The 19,499-nt window shown below is 44.9% G+C and overlaps 1 protein-coding gene across 1 annotated transcript; it reads right to left on the bottom strand.

The window, feature by feature from the left end:
• Window positions 1-2,995: 2,995 nt before the first annotated feature.
• On the bottom strand, window positions 2,996-6,719 carry LOC124657023 (solute carrier family 25 member 44-like). The gene is made up of 5 exons (XM_047195653.1): window positions 6,603-6,719; window positions 6,284-6,557; window positions 5,146-5,290; window positions 3,526-4,333; window positions 2,996-3,465 (listed from the first exon to the last, which is right to left on the bottom strand). The coding sequence occupies exons 1-5, from the start codon at window positions 6,717-6,719 to the stop codon at window positions 3,175-3,177; spliced, it is 1,635 nt and encodes a 544-aa protein (XP_047051609.1). The 3' UTR covers window positions 2,996-3,174.
• Between the last annotated feature and the right edge of the window lie 12,780 nt (window positions 6,720-19,499).

The following is a 19,499-nucleotide window of genomic DNA, read 5'->3' as shown; positions in this document are numbered from 1 at the left end:
AAAATTTGAATTTATCTAAACATTATTTAATATGCAGATACATCTAAATTTAGATATATTTAAGACAAGTTTTATGGAACGGGGAGACTATCCTGTCGAATACCTTGTATGCAGGAGTATCAATCTGACATGCGTATAAATAAATTATGTAATCTAGCAATGAAATTTGAGTACAAACTGTAATTAACATGCTTGCTAATCTAGAAAATAATCTGTCAACAATAAATAAAAACAAGATCTATGACACAAATTACCAAACCACCAAAATACTAATGTCGAGAGTAGTAAATCGCAAGCCTAATAATTTCATTAAGGTTGGCTCATCAGTGTACATGTACGTGACTTGAAATCACGAATTGGCTCATGTTGTCGCCTAGACAAATCTGGAAGTACGCGCACAAATAATGTGTGATGCATAGCGTTGTGCAAGTCCTTGGTTGCATGCCAGTACAACGATCCAATTTAATTAGCTCGCGCTACACACAATCATGGTTAAGAGGCTGGCGTTCACCTCCAGGTCCATTGCCGGTAAATTCACCATCGTCGCGTAGCGCAGAATTCGCATCGTGAGAGGCTGCTCCCAGAGTGTTGTCGCACGGACTCGCACCCAATCTTATGAAGGACAACCCATACCCGACTCGTGGCGTAGAATCTTGCTTATCTCCATCTCTAGATCATAGCAGCGGTTTCATTCAACGGGGATACCAATCGGCGGAGAAGGACGGTGCGGACGACTTCTCCAGGGCAAACGAATCCTCGGCAGCTGCAGCAGAGGCACCCGCCACTTCCCCAGGGCGTCGGAATTCGGAAGGACGGTGCAGTGCCGGAGCACAGGGAGATGAATCGGGAAAGTTTCTGCCCTTCTTCTCGTACGGGATATTGCGCAGGACGCATCCATTGTTTGGGGAAAGTTTTTAGCGAATCGTTTTCTTTGACTTGCCGGTGGCAGTTGGGGTAATTTAGACGAAAATTAGGGGTAAAAATAGACGGACCAACAAGAAGCTCTTTTGCTTTTATTATTAGGTATAGATATAGATATTCTGCTATACGGCTGCTTCAGAACTAGGCTCTGTGGACGCAAAAGTCCTGCCTAATTCTAATGAGCTCTCACCATCTGACTAATACCATAATTACAAGCACACTCGCATCCTTCTGGTCTGGCCAACGTAATTATATAAACCTTTTCTAAGACACTCAGTGAAGCAGCTATCTTGACGTGGCATGTCTATCCTGATTCCTGAATGGCAGCCAGAGTGACAGCCTCAAGACATTTCCAAAATTTAGGTGGGGCATTGTGTCAGAGGACAAATCATTTTGGGTAAGCTAATTAATTCACAGACATTAAAGAAAGATGAGGTAGGGTTTTATTCTTCCGTAGCATAATTATTCTCCTTCAAAGTCACTTTAAGTCATTTTCATTTGCCAATAATCATGTTATAGTATACCAAACTCGGGAGATGATAGATTTTTTAGGTAAGGATCAGAGATCTTGATTCAGGTTACTAGGTTAGTACCCCTATAGATGCGGCTCCACGAGTTCAGTAGTGACTAGTGAGTAATACCATATACTCCCTCTGTTTCCGAAAAGAACGAAAAAATAACTTTGACAAAAAATAGCCCGACAATAGATGACTTATGTCATACGAAATTGATATCATTAGATTCATTTTGAAACAAGTTTCAAATGCACTCTTGACTAGACAGACCCCAAGTTTGTCTAATATTAATTATTAATACATGTTGATGTTTGGGAGCTTGCTGTTGCAGGAGGGAACATATTGCCAAGTGCACTTATATGCAATACTATAGCAATTTGCTTCACCCCAAAGTTACCTATCTCATTCTCAACAGCAGTATCAGTATCCAACTCCATTTTGTTTTCTCTTGATGAACTTAGACTATGGTTAATAGTAGATAAGAAATATAATTAACAATGATATTTCCAGTTGAATAAACAAGAACAAGAGGTATTAAAAAAGTACTAAAAGACAATGTGCATAACACTATCAAATAAACAGAGCAATGGTAAGAAAGCTACCTAATTTTAGCCGATCAAGTGGATAATGATAGCATATACAATGAATAAGCACACGTCTAGCCGTGATAACAAGAGAGGTTTACCATTATCAATATGAGAAATTTAGTGATTTGTAACCAATGTAGAGCAGGCAGTTGGAACATCATTAGCATCTAGTAGTACTTGTTTATTCCTAGAGAAGACTCTTAGGCCTCCCATTATCCCAATGACTAGAGGCTTAGAAGTTTTCAAGGGGAAAGCTGACAAAAAGGGTAAAACAGATCTCCCGTTTTCCAGGATTGTATTGTATCAGGTTACTGCAGCAGTGCCCAGCTGTGTATGAGAACACCTGTGCAGCGTAGCTGCCCAAGTACCTATCGCTCGTTACCATTCGTAGAATGGAAGCTGGAGCAAGTTGGAAGGCATCACATCAGTGTAAGCTACAGTGTGCTCCCGTCTCTCTATCACTTGACGTTTTCAGATACCTGATGTGCCATGCAGTTCATGATCTGAACTAGAAATCAGAACAGATAGATTGGGACAGGAATGGCAGGGAACTTGCTTGGGCATGCCGGGGTGGAGTGCAGTGGTGATCTGATTACCATGTTTGGTTTGAAGCAGGGTAGTAAATGGCAAAATGAATTGCAGACCGGGAGCATGGTTTGTCTATCGTGCGTGTATAACCACACCTATGGGTAGACATCTTCAGTACCATTCAAGAGCAGAGTAACATCTAGGCGAATCAATGAACTCCCTCCGGCAACAAAAAAGAGAGAATGAACTGACTCCATTAAGCCTCCTTTTTAGAGACTTGCTAATGCAATGCAAAGATGGAATAAGACAGTAAATGGTGGTTAGTGACTACATCAGTCTGGTCAGCATCTCAAAAGAGCTTCAAAATCATCTGGATTGTTGTAGTACAGATAGGTGAATTACTTCTGAAGGCTCACAAAATAAGATATCTGTGATCAGGCAGAGTACCAGAAATAAAGTTGATTGCTTTGATTGATAAGCTGTGGTTACAAACAAAGAGACTATGTACAAACACTTGATCACCATTCTCTTTTCGACACCTGAAAGATCAGATAAGCTGTGGAAAGGAAGAAAACAAACCAAGCAAAAACACCTAACTGCACTATCTATACTTCCAGCAGAAGTCATGGACTGCCATGCCCCTTCTTGGCCGAGAGGCGCTTGAGGAACTCATAGGTGGTGATCATGGTGGTGGCAGACAAGGACATGGACGCCCACCTCGGGCCGAGCCCCCTGTAGCAAGCGCCCCACCCGCCTTCCTTGATCAGCTTGCGCACGGTACGACCAATGGTGATTGGCTCGCCATGGCCGTCCATGACTTGCATCCTGGTCTTGATGGTGTCCAGCGGCATGGTCACGAGCGCGGCGGCGCCGCCGGCCATCGCGGCACTGGCTCCCTGCACCACCATGAGGGTCTTGCAATTGGGCTCGAATGAGGTGTCTCCTTCGCCGTGGTCGATTTCTCGCACACCCACACCGTACTGGCACAGGTAGCAGCCGATCCCGCTCCAGATTGCCTTCTGGGAGAGTGAGTAAGTCGCCCACCACACGGCATTGGAGGGGGCGTAGGTGAGGATGGACATGCCGAAGCCGCGGTACAGGCCGCGGAGGCCGTCGGAAGCTGCGATCTTGCGGAAGGCGTCGAGGCCGCCGTGGTAGCGGGAGGCCGGGCACGGGTTGCCCTGCACCATGAGGCGCTGGCTGATGACGTCGACGGGGGTCCAGACGACCTGCGCGGCGACGGCGGCGGTGAGGCCCGCGGCGGCGCTTGCCACCGCGGACGCGGCAGGCTCCGGCGCGCCGAGGCCGAGCATGGCCGGGCCGACGGCGGAGCGCGTGGCCTCGAGCGCGCCCATGTAGAGCGCGCGCGCGGGGACGGTCCCGGCGAGGGAGGTGGCGAAGCCGCGGTAGAAGGCGAGGGCCCCCTCCCGGCGCAGGATGGTGGTGGCCGCGGCGGCGGCGGAGGGCGGGAGGCCGGCGGAGCTTCTCGCCCCCGCCGCGGCGGCGTGCGCCGGGGGCGGCTCCGGCGCGACCTGCAGGCGCGTCTTGAGGACGACGGCGGGGTAGAGCGCGGCGGAGACGGCGGAGAAGAGCCCCGCGCCGAGGAGGAAGAAGCGCGCCTTGTCTAGGCGGTCCCAGTCGATGTCCGCCGGGAGCTGCAGCTCCTGGCCCTGCTCCGCCGCCGCGTCCGGCGGCGGCGGAGGCGCGTGCCGGCGATCTATGGCCTCTCCTCCATGCCGGCTCGCCGGGGACAGCGGTATGCCACTCCCGGGGATGCTCTTTCTGCGCGCGTCTCACACGGCCACCGAGGCTACGGACACTGGAGGAATCCGGATTCCCTCGGCGGCGGCGGCGGCGGCGGCGGCGGCGGCGGCGGCTAGGGTTTTGGGAGGAAGCGGGCGGGAGCAGGGCAGGTGGTGGGAGAAGGGAAGATGGGTGCGAAGCGTGTGGAATGGCGTCGGACGTGGCGCGCTCTGATTATCCAGTCCAACAAAGTTGAGATTTTGAGAATTCTGAAGAGACTGTTGCTCGCTACGGTTGGTGGTGGGACGAAAGCGTGACGGCGGGGGGTGATGCTGGATGCGGCGCGTGGCACACAGCGCCGGCGGGTTTGGATAAGAGTTCAATGCAGTTGACTCGATTTAGTCTTTCTAGTCTCAAACTCACCAAGTTGTTGATTTAATTTAATTTCGTCCTCAACCAGCCCGGCCCTAAAATCAGGATGACCTGAACGACACATTGACATGGGATCCACCGGTAGGACGGAAAATACCATGCCCCTCCCACACCTAATCCAATAACTAACGGCAACAGATATTTGGAGATCACACCTCCCTCGATTGAGTTTCATTCCTTGTATGTTTGAGGAACGAAAAAATGATAGAAAAAGTTCTTATTTATTTTCTAACAAAGTCATACTAGACACTCATGACCATCACAACTAGATCAGCCTCTCAACTCATCAAACATGGAAACTTTATTTCCAATCCTTGTCATATAATTAACTGCTGGCCTTTTGTTCTGTTGTGTTCTTGCTTTATTCTTAGCCTCCTTTGAATTTTCATGGACCTAAATACACCGCTGTAGGTGCATACAATGCTGCATCATCAAGATCAAACGTGCCTAGAATCTTATCGTGATCAATGTAAATGACCACAAAATTGTTGCCAGCCTTTACACCGTCAACAATAGCTGCAACATCATGCTCTTTCCAGATGAACCAAAGAGCACCACTATCACCTAGAATATTACAAGGAAAACACCAACTTCATATCATCGCAGCAATGAACATCGCAGTGACATCATAGTAGTCAAACCATATAGGTTTTCCATCCGGATAACCTTTGTTATTTTCATTCCAACAAAAAATCCTCCACCATGGTATAACATAATTATGAAAACGACCGTCAAGTACCCATCACTCTACTCTACAAACAGTGAAAAACCCCCTAAATTTATTTCTTCCATTACTAAGAATCGAACAAACATCAAGTACATGTCACTCTACTCTACGAACATCCACACAAAGTTGAATTTTTCGAAGAAAAACCATGGCCAAGCGGTCGATGTGAGTCTTGCCAAACTACGACGACGGTTCCCCTTCTTGGCGGCGTATGGGGACCATCGCCACGACCACCGGGGTTGCCTTGACGGCCTCTCCCCTCCTCGGACCGTTAGTCATCTTCCTTGTCAACCGATTGCCAACACCGTCTCACAGCGCCTCCCCGTGCTCTCCCCACCACCTTGCCTTTTTTGGTTCCTTGAACATACAAGGAATGAAGCTCAGCTTGGGGAGTGATTTGCAAATATACGCGCCCGTGGAGGGGCTACCTATAAAATTGCATGACATTTTCCGTCCTACCAGTAGATCCCATGTCCACGTGTTGTCCATGGCATCCTGATTTCAACACTGGGGCTAGTTGAGGACGAAATTGAGTCAAATCAATAACTTCATGGCAACGATTCTGCAATTTGATACTAGAAGGACTAAATCAAGTTGACGGATCGTAGATGTATTTAACTCTTTGGATAATCCCTGCGCATCTCTCAACATGCTAAAATCCGGTGCTATTTAGTGTCGGATGAACGAAACTTTCGGTTTGGGCACAGTTTTTCAGCGGCGAACCCAGAACAACCTGGCGAAAGTAGCAATATATATGAAAGGTAATCTTCCCGCTACAAAAAATAGGTTAGAAATTTTCCGATCGTCGTCCACAAGCTTGGCTATCTCACCCACAAAAAGAGGCAGAAGTTTAGCGATCATACTACAGACACAACGATTAAATAGCAGTCGCCTCGCCTCCTCTGGCGGGAAGACGGGGTCCTTATCGATGGCGGCGATCTCCTCGGCGTTTGCCACGGTGGGCTCATCATCGATGATGACGATGACGGGCTCCTCCTCCGATGGCGATGGCGTTGCGGCAGTGCTTGTTGTGGAGGTATCCGGGGTGGAGATCAGCGTCGGCGTGGGCGAGGAAGCAGCATCGGCCGGTTCGCCCTCCGCAAGCTGGTTGAGGACGATGTCGCGATGCGCCGCGTAACACGCCTACACCTTCTCGTCCGTGACCTTCGGCTTCACCGCCATGAGGAACGCCCAGTCCGTGTTCCTCTTCTTCGTCGTGGTGGTGGCCTTGAGCAGGTCGATCCGCACGTTATGGTTCTTTAACATCGTTTTCTAGCTCGCGTCAAAATTCTCGGCCCGCTCTAAGGCATGCGTCTTGGCATCGGTCATGCACTTCTCTATGTAGCCTTAAGGAGCTCGGGTTGCGGGCCCATGAGCTTCGCCGCCTTGGCTACCTTCTAGCCGAGTTCCGGGCAGCCTTCCGCCGCGCCGAGCGCCGGCGCCATTGGGTTGTACGTGGCGCCCTTGGTAAGGCGACGACGATGAAGAAAACCTCGAGCGCGGCGTCAGGTGGCCATATGGTTCCTGGAACATGGCCGGAGAAGAAGGTGAGAAGCCAGGCAACGAGACCAAGCCCATATTCCACCCGTGAGGATACTAGCCAATGTAGATCGTTGGGAGGCCAATCTCTGCCCTTGCCATCGCGACCTTCCTGTTGATTACTGTCGGCGCTTCTTCCTCCACCTTTGTCGTATCGTCGGCTTTCCAGAGCTTGAGCTTATGCAGTCACTCATTCAGGCCTTGGGTTTCGGCCCTCCTCCGGTGGATGTCCCTGTCCCGCTCGGCGTTGCTCATGTCGTCTGACTTCTGCTTCGGCTTCCGCGGCTTGTGCTGCTTAGGTTCGGCGATGGTGGCGATGGTCGCGCGAGGGCCGATGAACTTTTTGGGCGGCATGGTGTGGAGCTTGGGGAAAATGGCGGGGGAAACGCTGCGGTCGGGGGATATGGCGGCAAGAAATGGAGGGAAAGTGGAAAAAATGGAGGAAAATACGCCTTGTGTCACCGACAGCCGGTCCCACGCCCTTTTCGCCTCCATCCGGCGGTTGCATGCGCTCCCCGATGCCCTGGGTTTGGCGTACGATCGCCGGATGTAATTTAGTCCCAATCCAGCGAAAATTGGGCTCCTAGGGGATCGAATGGGAAAACATTACATCCATCGATAAAGTTCGGCCTGGGGAGGAGGTGCTGGGGAGCCGAGTGGAGATGCTCTAAAGGATTATGTGTCCAAAAAGTGTCCGTTCTCGGGTACGTTCTCTTTTTGATTGTGACTATACTATAAGCGTAGAATCTATCACATCCGATCATCACGAGATGAAACGACGAACTTTTGCAACGGTCCATACGAGGGGAGAACACTTTATTATCTTGATATTAATGTGAGAGATCATCTTATAATGCTACCGTCGCGATCTAAGCAAAATAAGATGCATAAAAGGATAAACATCACATGCATGGATAATGTGATATGATATGGCCTTTTCTTCTTGTGACTTTGATCTCCATCTCCAAAGCACACGAGCATGATCTCCATCATCACCAGCATTGCGCCAAGGTCCATGGCGCCGCTTCATGGTTGTCCACCATCCATAGCAACTATTACAACTACTAACACATAGTAATGAAATAAAGCTATTACATGGTGATTAACACACAGGCCATGAAACAATTAGGACAACCATTAGGCTCCTGGCAGTTGACACATTACAATAAGGATCACCTCTTACATAAAATATAAACACAATCACATAATGACCATATCACATCACATGCCTCTGCAAAAACAAGTTAGACGCCTCTAATTTTCTTTGCATGTTTTACGTGGCTTCGGGCATTCGAATAAGATCCGATCTTACCTACGAACAAGAAACACAACGCTGATACAAGTGTTGTCAAGTGCAGATTGTAAATTGAATCTCAACTATGATGGGAGAAACAGACACCCGCAGAGCCACTTATGCAATACAAGTTGCATGTCAAGCGTGGAGCAGGTTTCATGTGCGTGGACATGTAAGATTAGCCCGGGCCGCTTCATCCCACCATCCCGCAAGATGAAAAGTACACGAAAAGAAAGCGACAACAAAAACATCAACACCCACAAAACCATTGTGTTCTACTCGTGCAACAGATCTATGCATAGACACGGCTCTGATACAACTGTTTGGTTCGTTGCATAGAAAACAAAAAAATCTACCGCAAAGACGAATAAAACCAAGATCCAATCTATGAAAAATCCAAGATCTAATCTATGAGATCAGAGCAACGAGATAGAAGAGAAGCTAACCCTCGAAGATCCAAAGCCTTAACGAGATCAGATCTAGTGGTTAATGTAGACGATCATTCGCAGTGCTGCAATCCGGCAGCACTTCCGTACTCGGTCACACGTACGGTGCCAATGACGTCCTTCCTCTCCCCATTCCAGCGGGCATCGGAGGTGGTAGATCTCCTCGGAATCCCAGCAGCACGATGGCTTGGTGGTGGTGGTGTAGGAGAAAATCCTGCAGGGCTTCGCCAAGCCGGTGCAGGAATTATGAGGAGGATGAGACGTGGCGGCTAGGGTTGGAGGGAAGGGTGTGCTGCGCCCCTGCCCCTCCCCTCTCTATATAGGGGGAGGCCGGCTAGGGTCTCCTTGGCCCCTCCTCCAAGCCCTAGGGCCGGTGCCAAGGAGAGGGGAGGGGAACTTGCCCCCCCCCCCCAAGTCCATCCCCCCTTTAGGGTTTCCTCAAACCCTAGGGGGTTGGCCGGCCTGGGCCTCTGAGGCTTGGTGCGCCTGGCCCATTAGGGCTGGGCTGCACAACCTCGGCTTAGGTGGCCCCTCCCGGGGTCGTGAGCCCATGGGTGGCCCCTCCGGAACCTTCTAGAAACTTCCTGGTCTTCCACCGGAAAATTCCTGAACTTTTCCGAACCCCGAAAAATAACTTTCCTTATATGAATCTTATTCTCCGGACCATTCCAGACCTCCTGGTGATGTCCTGAACCCCATCCGAGACTCTGAACTATATTCTGTCTCCATCTCATATTCCATATCTACTATACAACATCGAATCTTGAGTGTGTCACCCTATGGTTCATGAACTATGCAGACATGATCGAGACTCCTCTCCGATCAATAACCAATAGCGGGACATATAGATCCATAATGGTTCCCATATATTCAACGATGACTTTTTGATTGAATGAACCATTAACATACGATATCGATTCCCTTTGTCGCGCGATACTTTACTTATCCGAGGTTCGTTCATCGGTATATCTATACCTAGTTCAACCTTATTACCGATAAGTACTCTTTACTCGTACCGTGATATGTCATCCCTTGTGACCTAGTCACATGCTTGCAAGCTAATTGAATGACTTCCACCGAGAGGGCCCAGAGTATATCTATCCGACATCAGGATGCATAAATCCTACTCTTGATCCATGCGCTTCAACTCATACTTTCAGAACACTTAATCCCATCTTTATAACCACCCATTTATGAAGTGGCGTTTGATGTAATAAAAGCATCCATCTGGTGTAAGTGATTTACACAATCTCATGGTCGAAGGATTAGGTTACTATGGATTGAAAGCTTGTAGAAAAACGAACTTAATGACTTGATCTTATGCTACGCTTATTATGAGGGTGTGTCCATCACATCATTCACCTAATGATATGATTTTTTTATTAATAACATTCAATGTTCGTGATCAGGAAACTATGATCATCTATTAATAAACAAGCTAGTTAAATGAGAGGCTTACTAGGGACTCTGGTTGTTTACACAACACACATGTATCAATGTTTCCACTTAATACAATTATAGCATGTGATGTAAACATTTATAATGAACACTAAGATATAACAATAACTACTTTATTATTGACTCTCGGGCATATCTCCAACATCAATCAACATGACTTGTACATGGTCGGAGATATGGAGAGAGATCGATCGAGATATGCGTGCACTCAATAACTATGCATTCATGAGAACTAAAGGAAAAAATAAGAAAGTGTGAGATGGAGGGACTGAGAGAACTTGAGCTAAAGGGAAAAATAACAAAGTGGGAAGAATAAGAAGGGAGTGGCGTGATGCGCGTCATTGACACGTCCGTTGGGAACCCCAAGAGGAAGGTGTGATGCGCACAGCAGCAAGTTTTCCCTCAGTAAGAAACCAAGGTTATCGAACCAGTAGGAGCCAAGAAGCACGTTGAAGGTTGTTGGTGGCGGAGTGTAGTGCGGCGCAACACCAGGGATTCCGGCGCCAACGTGGAACCTGCACAACACAATCACGGTACTTTGCCCCAACGTAACAGTGAGGTTGTCAATCTCACTGGCTTGCTGTAAACAAAGGATTAGATGTATAGTGTGGATGATGATGATTGTTTGCGAAGAACAGTAAAGAACAATTGTAGTAGATTGTATTTCAGATGTAAATAATAGGACCGGGGTCCACAGATCACTAGTGGTGTCTCTCCCATAAGATAAACATATGTTGGGTGAACAAATTACAGTTGGGCAATTGACAAATAAAGAAGGCATAACAATGCACATACATATATCATGATGAGTACTATGAGATTCAATCTGGGCATTACGACAAAGTACATAGACCGCTATCCAGCATGCATCTATGCCTAAAAAATCCACCTTCAGGTTATCATCCGAACGCCCTCCGGTATTAAGTTGCAAACAACGAGACAATTGCATTAAGTATGGTGCGTAATGTAATCAACACAAATATGCTTAGACAAAGCATCGATGTTTTATCCCTAGTGGCAACAAGACATCCACAACCTTAGAACTTTCGTCACTGTCCCAGATTCAATGGAGGCATGAACCCACTATCGAGCATAAATACTCCCTCTTGGAGTCACAAGTATCAACTTGGCCAGAGCCTCTACTAGCAATGGAGAGCATGCAAGAACATAAATAACATATATGATAGATTGATAATCAACTTGACATAGTATTCAATATTCATCGGATCCCAACAAACACAACATGTAGCATTACAAATAGATGATCTTGATCATGATAGGCAGCTCACAAGATCTAACATGATAGCACAATGAGGAGAAGACAACCATCTAGCTACTGCTATGGACCCATAGTCCATGGGTGGACTACTCACACATCGATCCGGAGGCGATCATGGCGATGAAGAGACCTCCGGGAGATGATTCCCCTCTCCGGCAGGGTGCCGGAGGCGATCTCCTGAATCCCCCGAGATGGATTGGCGGCGGCGGCGTCTCTGGAAGGTTTTCCGTATCGTGGCTCTCGGTACTGGGGGTTTCGCGACGAAGACTTTAAGTAGGCGGAAGGGCAGGTCAAGGGGCGTCACGAGGGGCCCACATAGTAGGCCGGCGCGGCCAGGGCTTGGGCCGCGCCACCCTAGTGTGTCGCCACCTCGTGGCCCCACTTCGTTTCCTCTCCGGTCTTCTGGAAGCTTCGTGGAAAAATAGGACCTTGGGCGTTGATTTCGTCCAATTCCGAGAATATTTCCTTACTAGGATTTCTGAAACCAAAAACAGCTGACGTGGGCATTACCCTTCGGGTAACCAGTATTGCCCTATCTGATATTGACAAGTTGGAGGCCCATGAAGCTACCCGAAGGCGAGATGGGCCACTAGGCCGGTGAGTCAGAAGATTCCTTGGCGGACAAGATCAGGAAACGGATAAACAAGGAAAGATTGGATCTAATCTACTGTAAACCTAGTCGTCCTCGGTTAGGACCCTTGAGACCTGGCCTCCTATATAAAGGTCAGGAGAGGGCCTGCCGAGAGACACAATCAATCTTAGCTACAATAGCCAGCAGAAGCTTAGAACTAGGTTACCCTAGCAACTAGCATCTCGACGAGATCACAGCCGAACTATTCGGCACCCCATTGTAACCTGTTTTCATCATAATCAAAGAACAGACAGGCATGACGTAAGGGTTTTACCTCATCGAGGGCCCCGAACCTGGGTAAATCGCTCTCCCGCTTGTCTGTGTACCGATGTCTCGTGTCAGCTTGCAGGATTCCATCAACCCTAAGCCCCTATCGGAGGGCATTGCCGAGGAGCACCCTCGACAATTGGCGCCGTCTGTGGGAACCCTGTTGGCACAAGGCAGGGCATCGGCAGATCCGATCACGACATCGGCAGCCTCATCGGCAAACTTGCTGGCAACTTCGCCAGCAAGTTCGCCAGTAACTTCATCAGCAACCTCATCGACACCATCGTCGCCCGTCCTGGGAAGCTCGATTCGATTCGGCTGTAGGATAACGTTGCATAGAAAACAAAAATTTTCCTACCGCGAACACGCAATCCAAGCCAAGATGCAATCTAGAAGACGGTAGCAACGAGGGGATGATCAAGACTAACCCTTGAAGAGATTCCAAAGCCTATAAGAGTAGGCTCTTATTGCTGCGGTAGACGATCACTTGCCGCTTGCAAAGCGCGTAGAAGATCTTGATCACGATCGGTTCCGGCGCCACGAACGGGCAGACACCTCCGTACTCGGTCACACGTTCGGTTGTTGATGAAGACGACGTCCACCTCCCCGTTCCGGCGGGCAGCGGAAGTAGTAGCTCCTCTTGAATCCGACAGCACGACGGCGTGGTGTCGGTGGTGGTGGAGAAGTCCGGCGGAGCTTCGCTAAGCGTGCGGGAACTATAGAGGAGAGAGGGGCGGCTAGGGTTTGGGAGGGGCGCCGGCCATCTAGTGGTGCGGCCACCTTGTGGTGCTTTGGTGTAGCCGGCCCCCTCCCCTATGCCCCTCATTATATAGGTGGAACCCCAAGAGGTGGTGTCCAAGTCTTCGAATAAGACCCGAACCAAAAACCTTCCATAGGGAGGGGAAACCTAGCCAAGCTAGGACTCCCACCAAGGTGGGAGTTCCACCTCCCATATGGGGGTGGCCGGCCCCTAGGGGAGTCCACTTGGGACTCCTCCCCCACTAGGGTTGGCCGGCCATGGAGGTGGAGTCCCATGTGGACTCCACCTTCCTTGGTGGTTTCTTCCGGACTTTTCTAGAACCTTCTAGAACCTTCCATAGAACCTTCCGCGACATTTTATTTCACATAAAATGACATCCTATATATGAATCTTATTCTCCGGACCATTCCGGAACTCCTCGTGATGTCCGGGATCTCATCCGGGACTCCGAACAAATATTCGAACTCCATTCCTTATTCAAGTTCTACCATTTCAACATCCAACTTTAAGTGTGTCACCCTACGGTTCGAGAACTATGCGGACATGGTTGAGTACTCACTCCGACCAATAACCAATAGCGGGATCCGGAGATCCATAATGGCTCCCACATATTCAACGATGACTTTAGTGATCGAATGAACCATTCACATACATTACCAATTCCCTTTGTCTCGCGATATTTTACTTGTCCGAGGTTTGATCTTCGGTATCACTCTATACCTTGTTCAACCTCGTCTCCCGACAAGTACTCTTTACTCGTACCGTGGTATGTGGTCTCTTATGAACTCATTCATATGCTTGCAAGACATTAGACGACATTCCACCGAGAGGGCCCGGAGTATATCTATCCGTCATCGGGATGGACAAATCCCATCGTTGATCCATATGCCTCAACTCATACTTTCCGGATACTTAATCCCACCTTTATAACCACCCATTTACGCGGTGGCGTTTGATGTAATCAAAGTACCTTTCCGGTATAAGTGATTTACATGATCTCATGGTCATAAGGACTAGGTAACCATGTATCGAAAGCTTATAGCAAATAACTTAATGACGAGATCTTATGCTACGCTTAATTGGGTGTGTCCATTACATCATTCATACAATGATATAACCTTGTTATTAATAACATCCAATGTTCATGATTATGAAACTAATCATCCATTAATCAACAAGCTAGTTAAGAGGCATACTAGGGACTTCTTTGTTTGTCTACATATCACACATGTACAAATGTTTCGGTTAATACAATTATAGCATGATATATAAACATTTATCATAAACATAAAGATATATAATAATAACCACTTTATTATTGCCTCTAGGGCATATCTCCTTCAGTCTCCCACTTGCACTAGAGTCAATAATCTAGTTTACATTTGTAAAGATATAACACCTTGGCCTTATGGTGCTTTATCATGTATTGCTCACGGGAGAGGTTTTTAGTCAACGGATCCGACACGCTCGAAACGTATGTATTTTGTAATTCATTTGCGTCTCAACGCATCACTCATTTCCAAATGAGTCGACATTAAATATGTTTGGTCTTTTGGTGGAACCTTAATTCCGCGATCTGAAATATGTCACTAATATTGTCACACACAATATAGCTTCAAAGTTCGACTCGTCGGAAATACACCAAGTTCTCAAAGAACCTCATGACTTAACATCCTTTGTTATTGTCAAAACAATGACATACTCTGCCTTCTTTTGTAGAATCCGTCACAATATTTAGAACTCTTCTAAATCTAGCATAGACAACTTCTAGCTCATTGTGCTACTTTTAAACAACACTTAATCTAATTTGAGATTGAAATTATATTTTATATGTGACAAAACCAATATCGGTGTAACACCTTACGGCGATTTGTTTGTCATTTCTTCATACAAAAATATATATATATATATATCCTTAGTTCTTCTAAAGTACTCAAGGATATTCTTACTTGTCGTCCAATGATCATCATATGAATCATTCTGGTATATGCTCATAACACTTTATAGCACATGATATCCGATTGTGTACATATTATTCGTGATCTATAATCACTCATGTGTTTTTACTCATTGAGTGTCAGATACACTCAAGTCTTGTTAAAACTTCACATGACAAGAACATTTTCTTAATATTTCTATATTGAACTACTTCAATATCCATCATATGTACTTTGACTTAAACTTATTTATGTGTTTCAATCTATCTTCATAGATCTTGACACTAAATTCGTTTCGATCCATATCCTTTCATTGAAGTTAATTCTCAATGAAACCTTTTTAATCAAGTATATAATTACATCATTTATAACCAACTATATGTCACCTACATAAAGTATTATAAATGTGTCTTAGCGCTCCCACTTAATTTCTTGCAAATGCAAGTCTCTTCATCGTCTCCGATGAAATCAAAAACTCTTTGACTATTTCATCTAGTGAAGATTCCAACTCCGTGATACTTACTTCATCCAATTGAAGCTTGTATACCTATCTAGTATTCCATGGACCAGCAAAACTCTTGGTTGTATCTTGTATACACCTTTAATACATACTTCGATAAGTAATGTATTTTGCCATCCTACTAGCATATCTCATAAAAGAAATATGTAGTGATTACTAGAATAATCCACATAGACTATAAGCATTGCTACGGAAGATCTAATCTTATCGTATTCAACTCTTTGAACATTGTCGTAAACAATTTTTCGATAAATCAAGCTTTCTTCAAGGATATTTCATCCAAGTCTATCAATTTCATAGATCCATTTACTTTCATAAAGTATTCATCTATCTTGGATTTCATGGCGCATGGCCATTTTAACGGAGTCAGGGCCCATCATAACTTCTTTGTTTTGTAGTTGGTTTATCATTGTTCAAAATCAATCCTTTGTCCACAAATCATTTATTTGATCACAAAGTAAACCATACCTACAAGGTTCAATATGTACTTCGATCTCCATGGCTAAAACACTTTGTATTCATGAGAGCCATGATCGTCGTGGCCGCTTCCGAAACTAATTCCGATGCTGCGCTACTCTGATCATTATGCTCGGGTTCATAAACCTTATCAAATTATATTGTCCTCCCACTCAAATACTTCACTCGAAACAATTTCTCGGAAATAAGAAACATTGACAAACACTTTTGTCTTTATCTTGTGGGAAGAATTCCCAATTAAATCTCCGGGATAACCAACAAAGACATTCATCCGATTTTGGTTGACTATTAGGATTTATACCCATGCCATAACTTGTATGGTGTCATTTCAACGGATCATGATGATGCTCTATTCAGTGTAAAAGCGGTAGTCACTAAAGCATAATCCACAAAAATATAATGGCATCAAAATTTTATCTCATCATTGATCCAACAAAGTTTGGATATATCTCTTGGATACTTCATCATCACTATGATACTCCAAGAAACGTAAGTTGTAGAACAATTTCATAACTCTCTTAGATGTTCGCTAAAACTCGTAATTCAAATATTTTCCACCATGATCCAATCATAGATATTTGACTTTTCTATTACGATGATTTCCACTTCATGCTGAATTTTATTTGAATCCAATCAAATGTTTCAAACTTCTTCCTTATCGAATATATCCTCATTTATATACTCAATTTGGAAGTTTTCATGAAGTAGAAGAATCTCCCGCACACAACTATGCCCGAGTGAACCACATACATCGGCATGTATTTTTCCACTAAGTTAGTTGCCCGTTCAACTTTTGGCCTATGAACGGTATTTTAGTCATTCTTTTTAGAAAAGATTTGCAAGCGCCAAATGATTCAAAAATCAAATGACTCCAAAAAAAAAACATTTGCATGGAGTTCCTTCATGCATTCCTTTCTAACATGACCTAAATGGCGGTTCCACAAATAAGTGGAATTCAAATCATTTGCCTTATGGCATTTTAGCGTCGATTTTATGTATGTGTGTTTCACCATTAAGATTTATAATAACTTATCCATCGTACATGGAGTAATGTCATAATTTGAACAACTCATTGTTTTCATTTGACCAGAGCAAAATAACAATTATTAAGTTCTTTATTATAAATTCTAAGGGCTAGATAGAATGCCAACGACGAACATAATAACACTTTATTTTGTTCCGGACGTGCATTTCTATCATATTCCTTGTCGATCACTTAGGCCATTGTATTCTTGTATTGCGTTGTTTTGTATGACACTTCATACCAACCAATATAGTACTAATACCCAAGAATTTCATAGTGTGACCTAACTAGGAATACAACCATAACATGTATATCATTTATATACACACTGAGCTAGACTTTCTAGTCTTTTCTTTCTTTACTGCCAAAATATCTTTTGCGGTTTCTCTTTTAGCTTTCCTCATTATTCAGAAAAACACTTCAACATTAAAAACTTCTAGGTTTGTTGGTCTAATACCAATAACCTTGAGGTTCTTATTTTGAAGTTGATCATCACATGACAAGTGTTCTAGATTTCACTATTAGTAACTTTGTAATATGATGAACAATTTCACTCATAATTTTATCCATCAATTCATGACAACTTTCCGAGACCATGTCTGTACATGCTAGGCTCATAAAGTTTAACCTTAGTATTTGCATGTGCAAATCTGGCTTGCACCCGTTGTAAGCACACGTAGAATCTATAACACCCGATCATCACGTGATGCTTCGAAGCGACGAGTCTTAGCAACGGTGCATACTAAGGATGATAACTTCATGGATATGCGAATATCATTAGTGCCCCAATAGTTGGAGGATTGTGACGTCCGGCGTCTTCAACCTTCATACATTCCCATAAAACTTATGAGTTTATGTAGTCTCACCAAATTTTTATTCTATCATCTTGCAATAAGGTCTTAGATATCACATATATCTCGTATCTTGATTATTTCGAAAACTAAATTTTCAGCTCCTTACTTTTCAAACAGATTTGAACTTCAAGTTTCACGGAGACAAGATAACTTTAGGTACTAATTGAAACCATAGCTCTCTGAATCAACAAAGTGAGTTTCACTAAAAGTTTGCAATAGGACTTAATCATTTCTTGATTCATTAACAATACGGTACCAATCCGTAAAGTTTCTAGTCAGATTTTAACGGTATTTCTATCTCAATTATAAGACTAGCGCATAGTAGTAAACGGATGCCAATACTACAAAATTAATTCAAAATACTACTCGGACTATGTTTATGATAATTAGTTCATGTTTTAATCTAATTACTAATGAACTCCCACTTAATACAACATCCCTCATAGTTGTTAAGTGGTACACGATCCAAATTCACTACACCAAAAACCGATCATCACGTGAGATGATGTAGCTTCAATGGTGAACATCAACATGTTGATCATATCATCCATATGACTCGTGTTCAACCTTTCGGTTTCCGTTGTCCCGAGGCCATGTCTCGTACATGCTAGGCTCGTCAAGCAAACCCAAGTATTCCGCGTGTGCAACATGGCTTACACCCGTTGTATGTGAATCGTTGAATCTATCACATCCGATCATCACGAGATGCTTCGAAACGACGAACTGTTACAACGGTGCATACAAGGGGAGAACACTTTATTATCTTGATATTAATGTGAGGGATCATCTTATAATGCTACCGTCGCGATCTAAGCAAAATAAGATGCATAAAGAATTAACATCACATGCAGTTCATATGTGATATGATATGGCCCTTTTGTCTTTGCGCCTTTGATCTTCATCTCCAAAGCACGGACATGATCTCCATCATCTTCGGGCATGATCTCCATCATCGTCGGCGTAGCGTCAAGGTTCATGGCGCCGGCTTCATGGTTGTTCACCTCATGTAGCAACTATTACAACTACTTTGAAATACTACTCAACATGAAAATTAAAGACAACCATAAGGCTCCCGCCGGTTGCCACAATACAATAATGATCATCTCATACATATTCATCATCACATTATGGCCATATCACATCACCAAACCCTGCAAAAACAAGTTAGACGCTCTCTAATTTGGTTTGCATATTTTACGTGGTTTAGGGTTTTCGATATAGATCTAATCTACCTACGAACATGAACCACAACGTTGATACTAATGTTGTCAATAGAAGAGTAAATTGAATCTTTACTATAGTAGGAGAGACAGACACCCGCAAAGCCTCTTATGCAATACAAGTTGCATGTCGAACGAGGAACAAGTCTCATGAACGCGGTCATGTAAAGTTAGTCCGAGCCGCTTCATCCCACTATACCGCAAAGATGCAAAGTACTCAAACTAAAGATAACAAGAGCATCAACGCCCACAAAACCATTGTGTTCTACTCGTGCAACCATCTATGCATAGACACGGCTCTGATACCACTGTAGGATAACGTTGCATAGAAAACAAAAAT

The sequence above is a fragment of the Lolium rigidum genome, chromosome 5 (assembly GCF_022539505.1).
Source record: "Lolium rigidum isolate FL_2022 chromosome 5, APGP_CSIRO_Lrig_0.1, whole genome shotgun sequence".
Taxonomy (NCBI): Eukaryota; Viridiplantae; Streptophyta; class Magnoliopsida; order Poales; family Poaceae; genus Lolium; species Lolium rigidum.
Note: the sequence above shows the minus strand (reverse complement) of the source record. Positions and strands in the feature narration are given on the sequence as shown.

Bases quoted from the DNA above. Each gene is read 5' to 3' on its own strand.
- LOC124657023 (XM_047195653.1), bottom strand. From the start codon at position 6,719: ATGTTAAAGAACCATAACGTGCGGATCGACCTGCTCAAGGCCACCACC. The intron at 4,334-5,145 runs GTATGCACCTAC...AGACGCGCGCAG, and splicing joins GATCTTGATGATGCAGCATT to AAAGAGCATCCCCGGGAGTG. The intron at 3,466-3,525 runs GTGGGTGTGCGA...CCCAATTGCAAG, and splicing joins GCTACCTGTGCCAGTACGGT to ACCCTCATGGTGGTGCAGGG.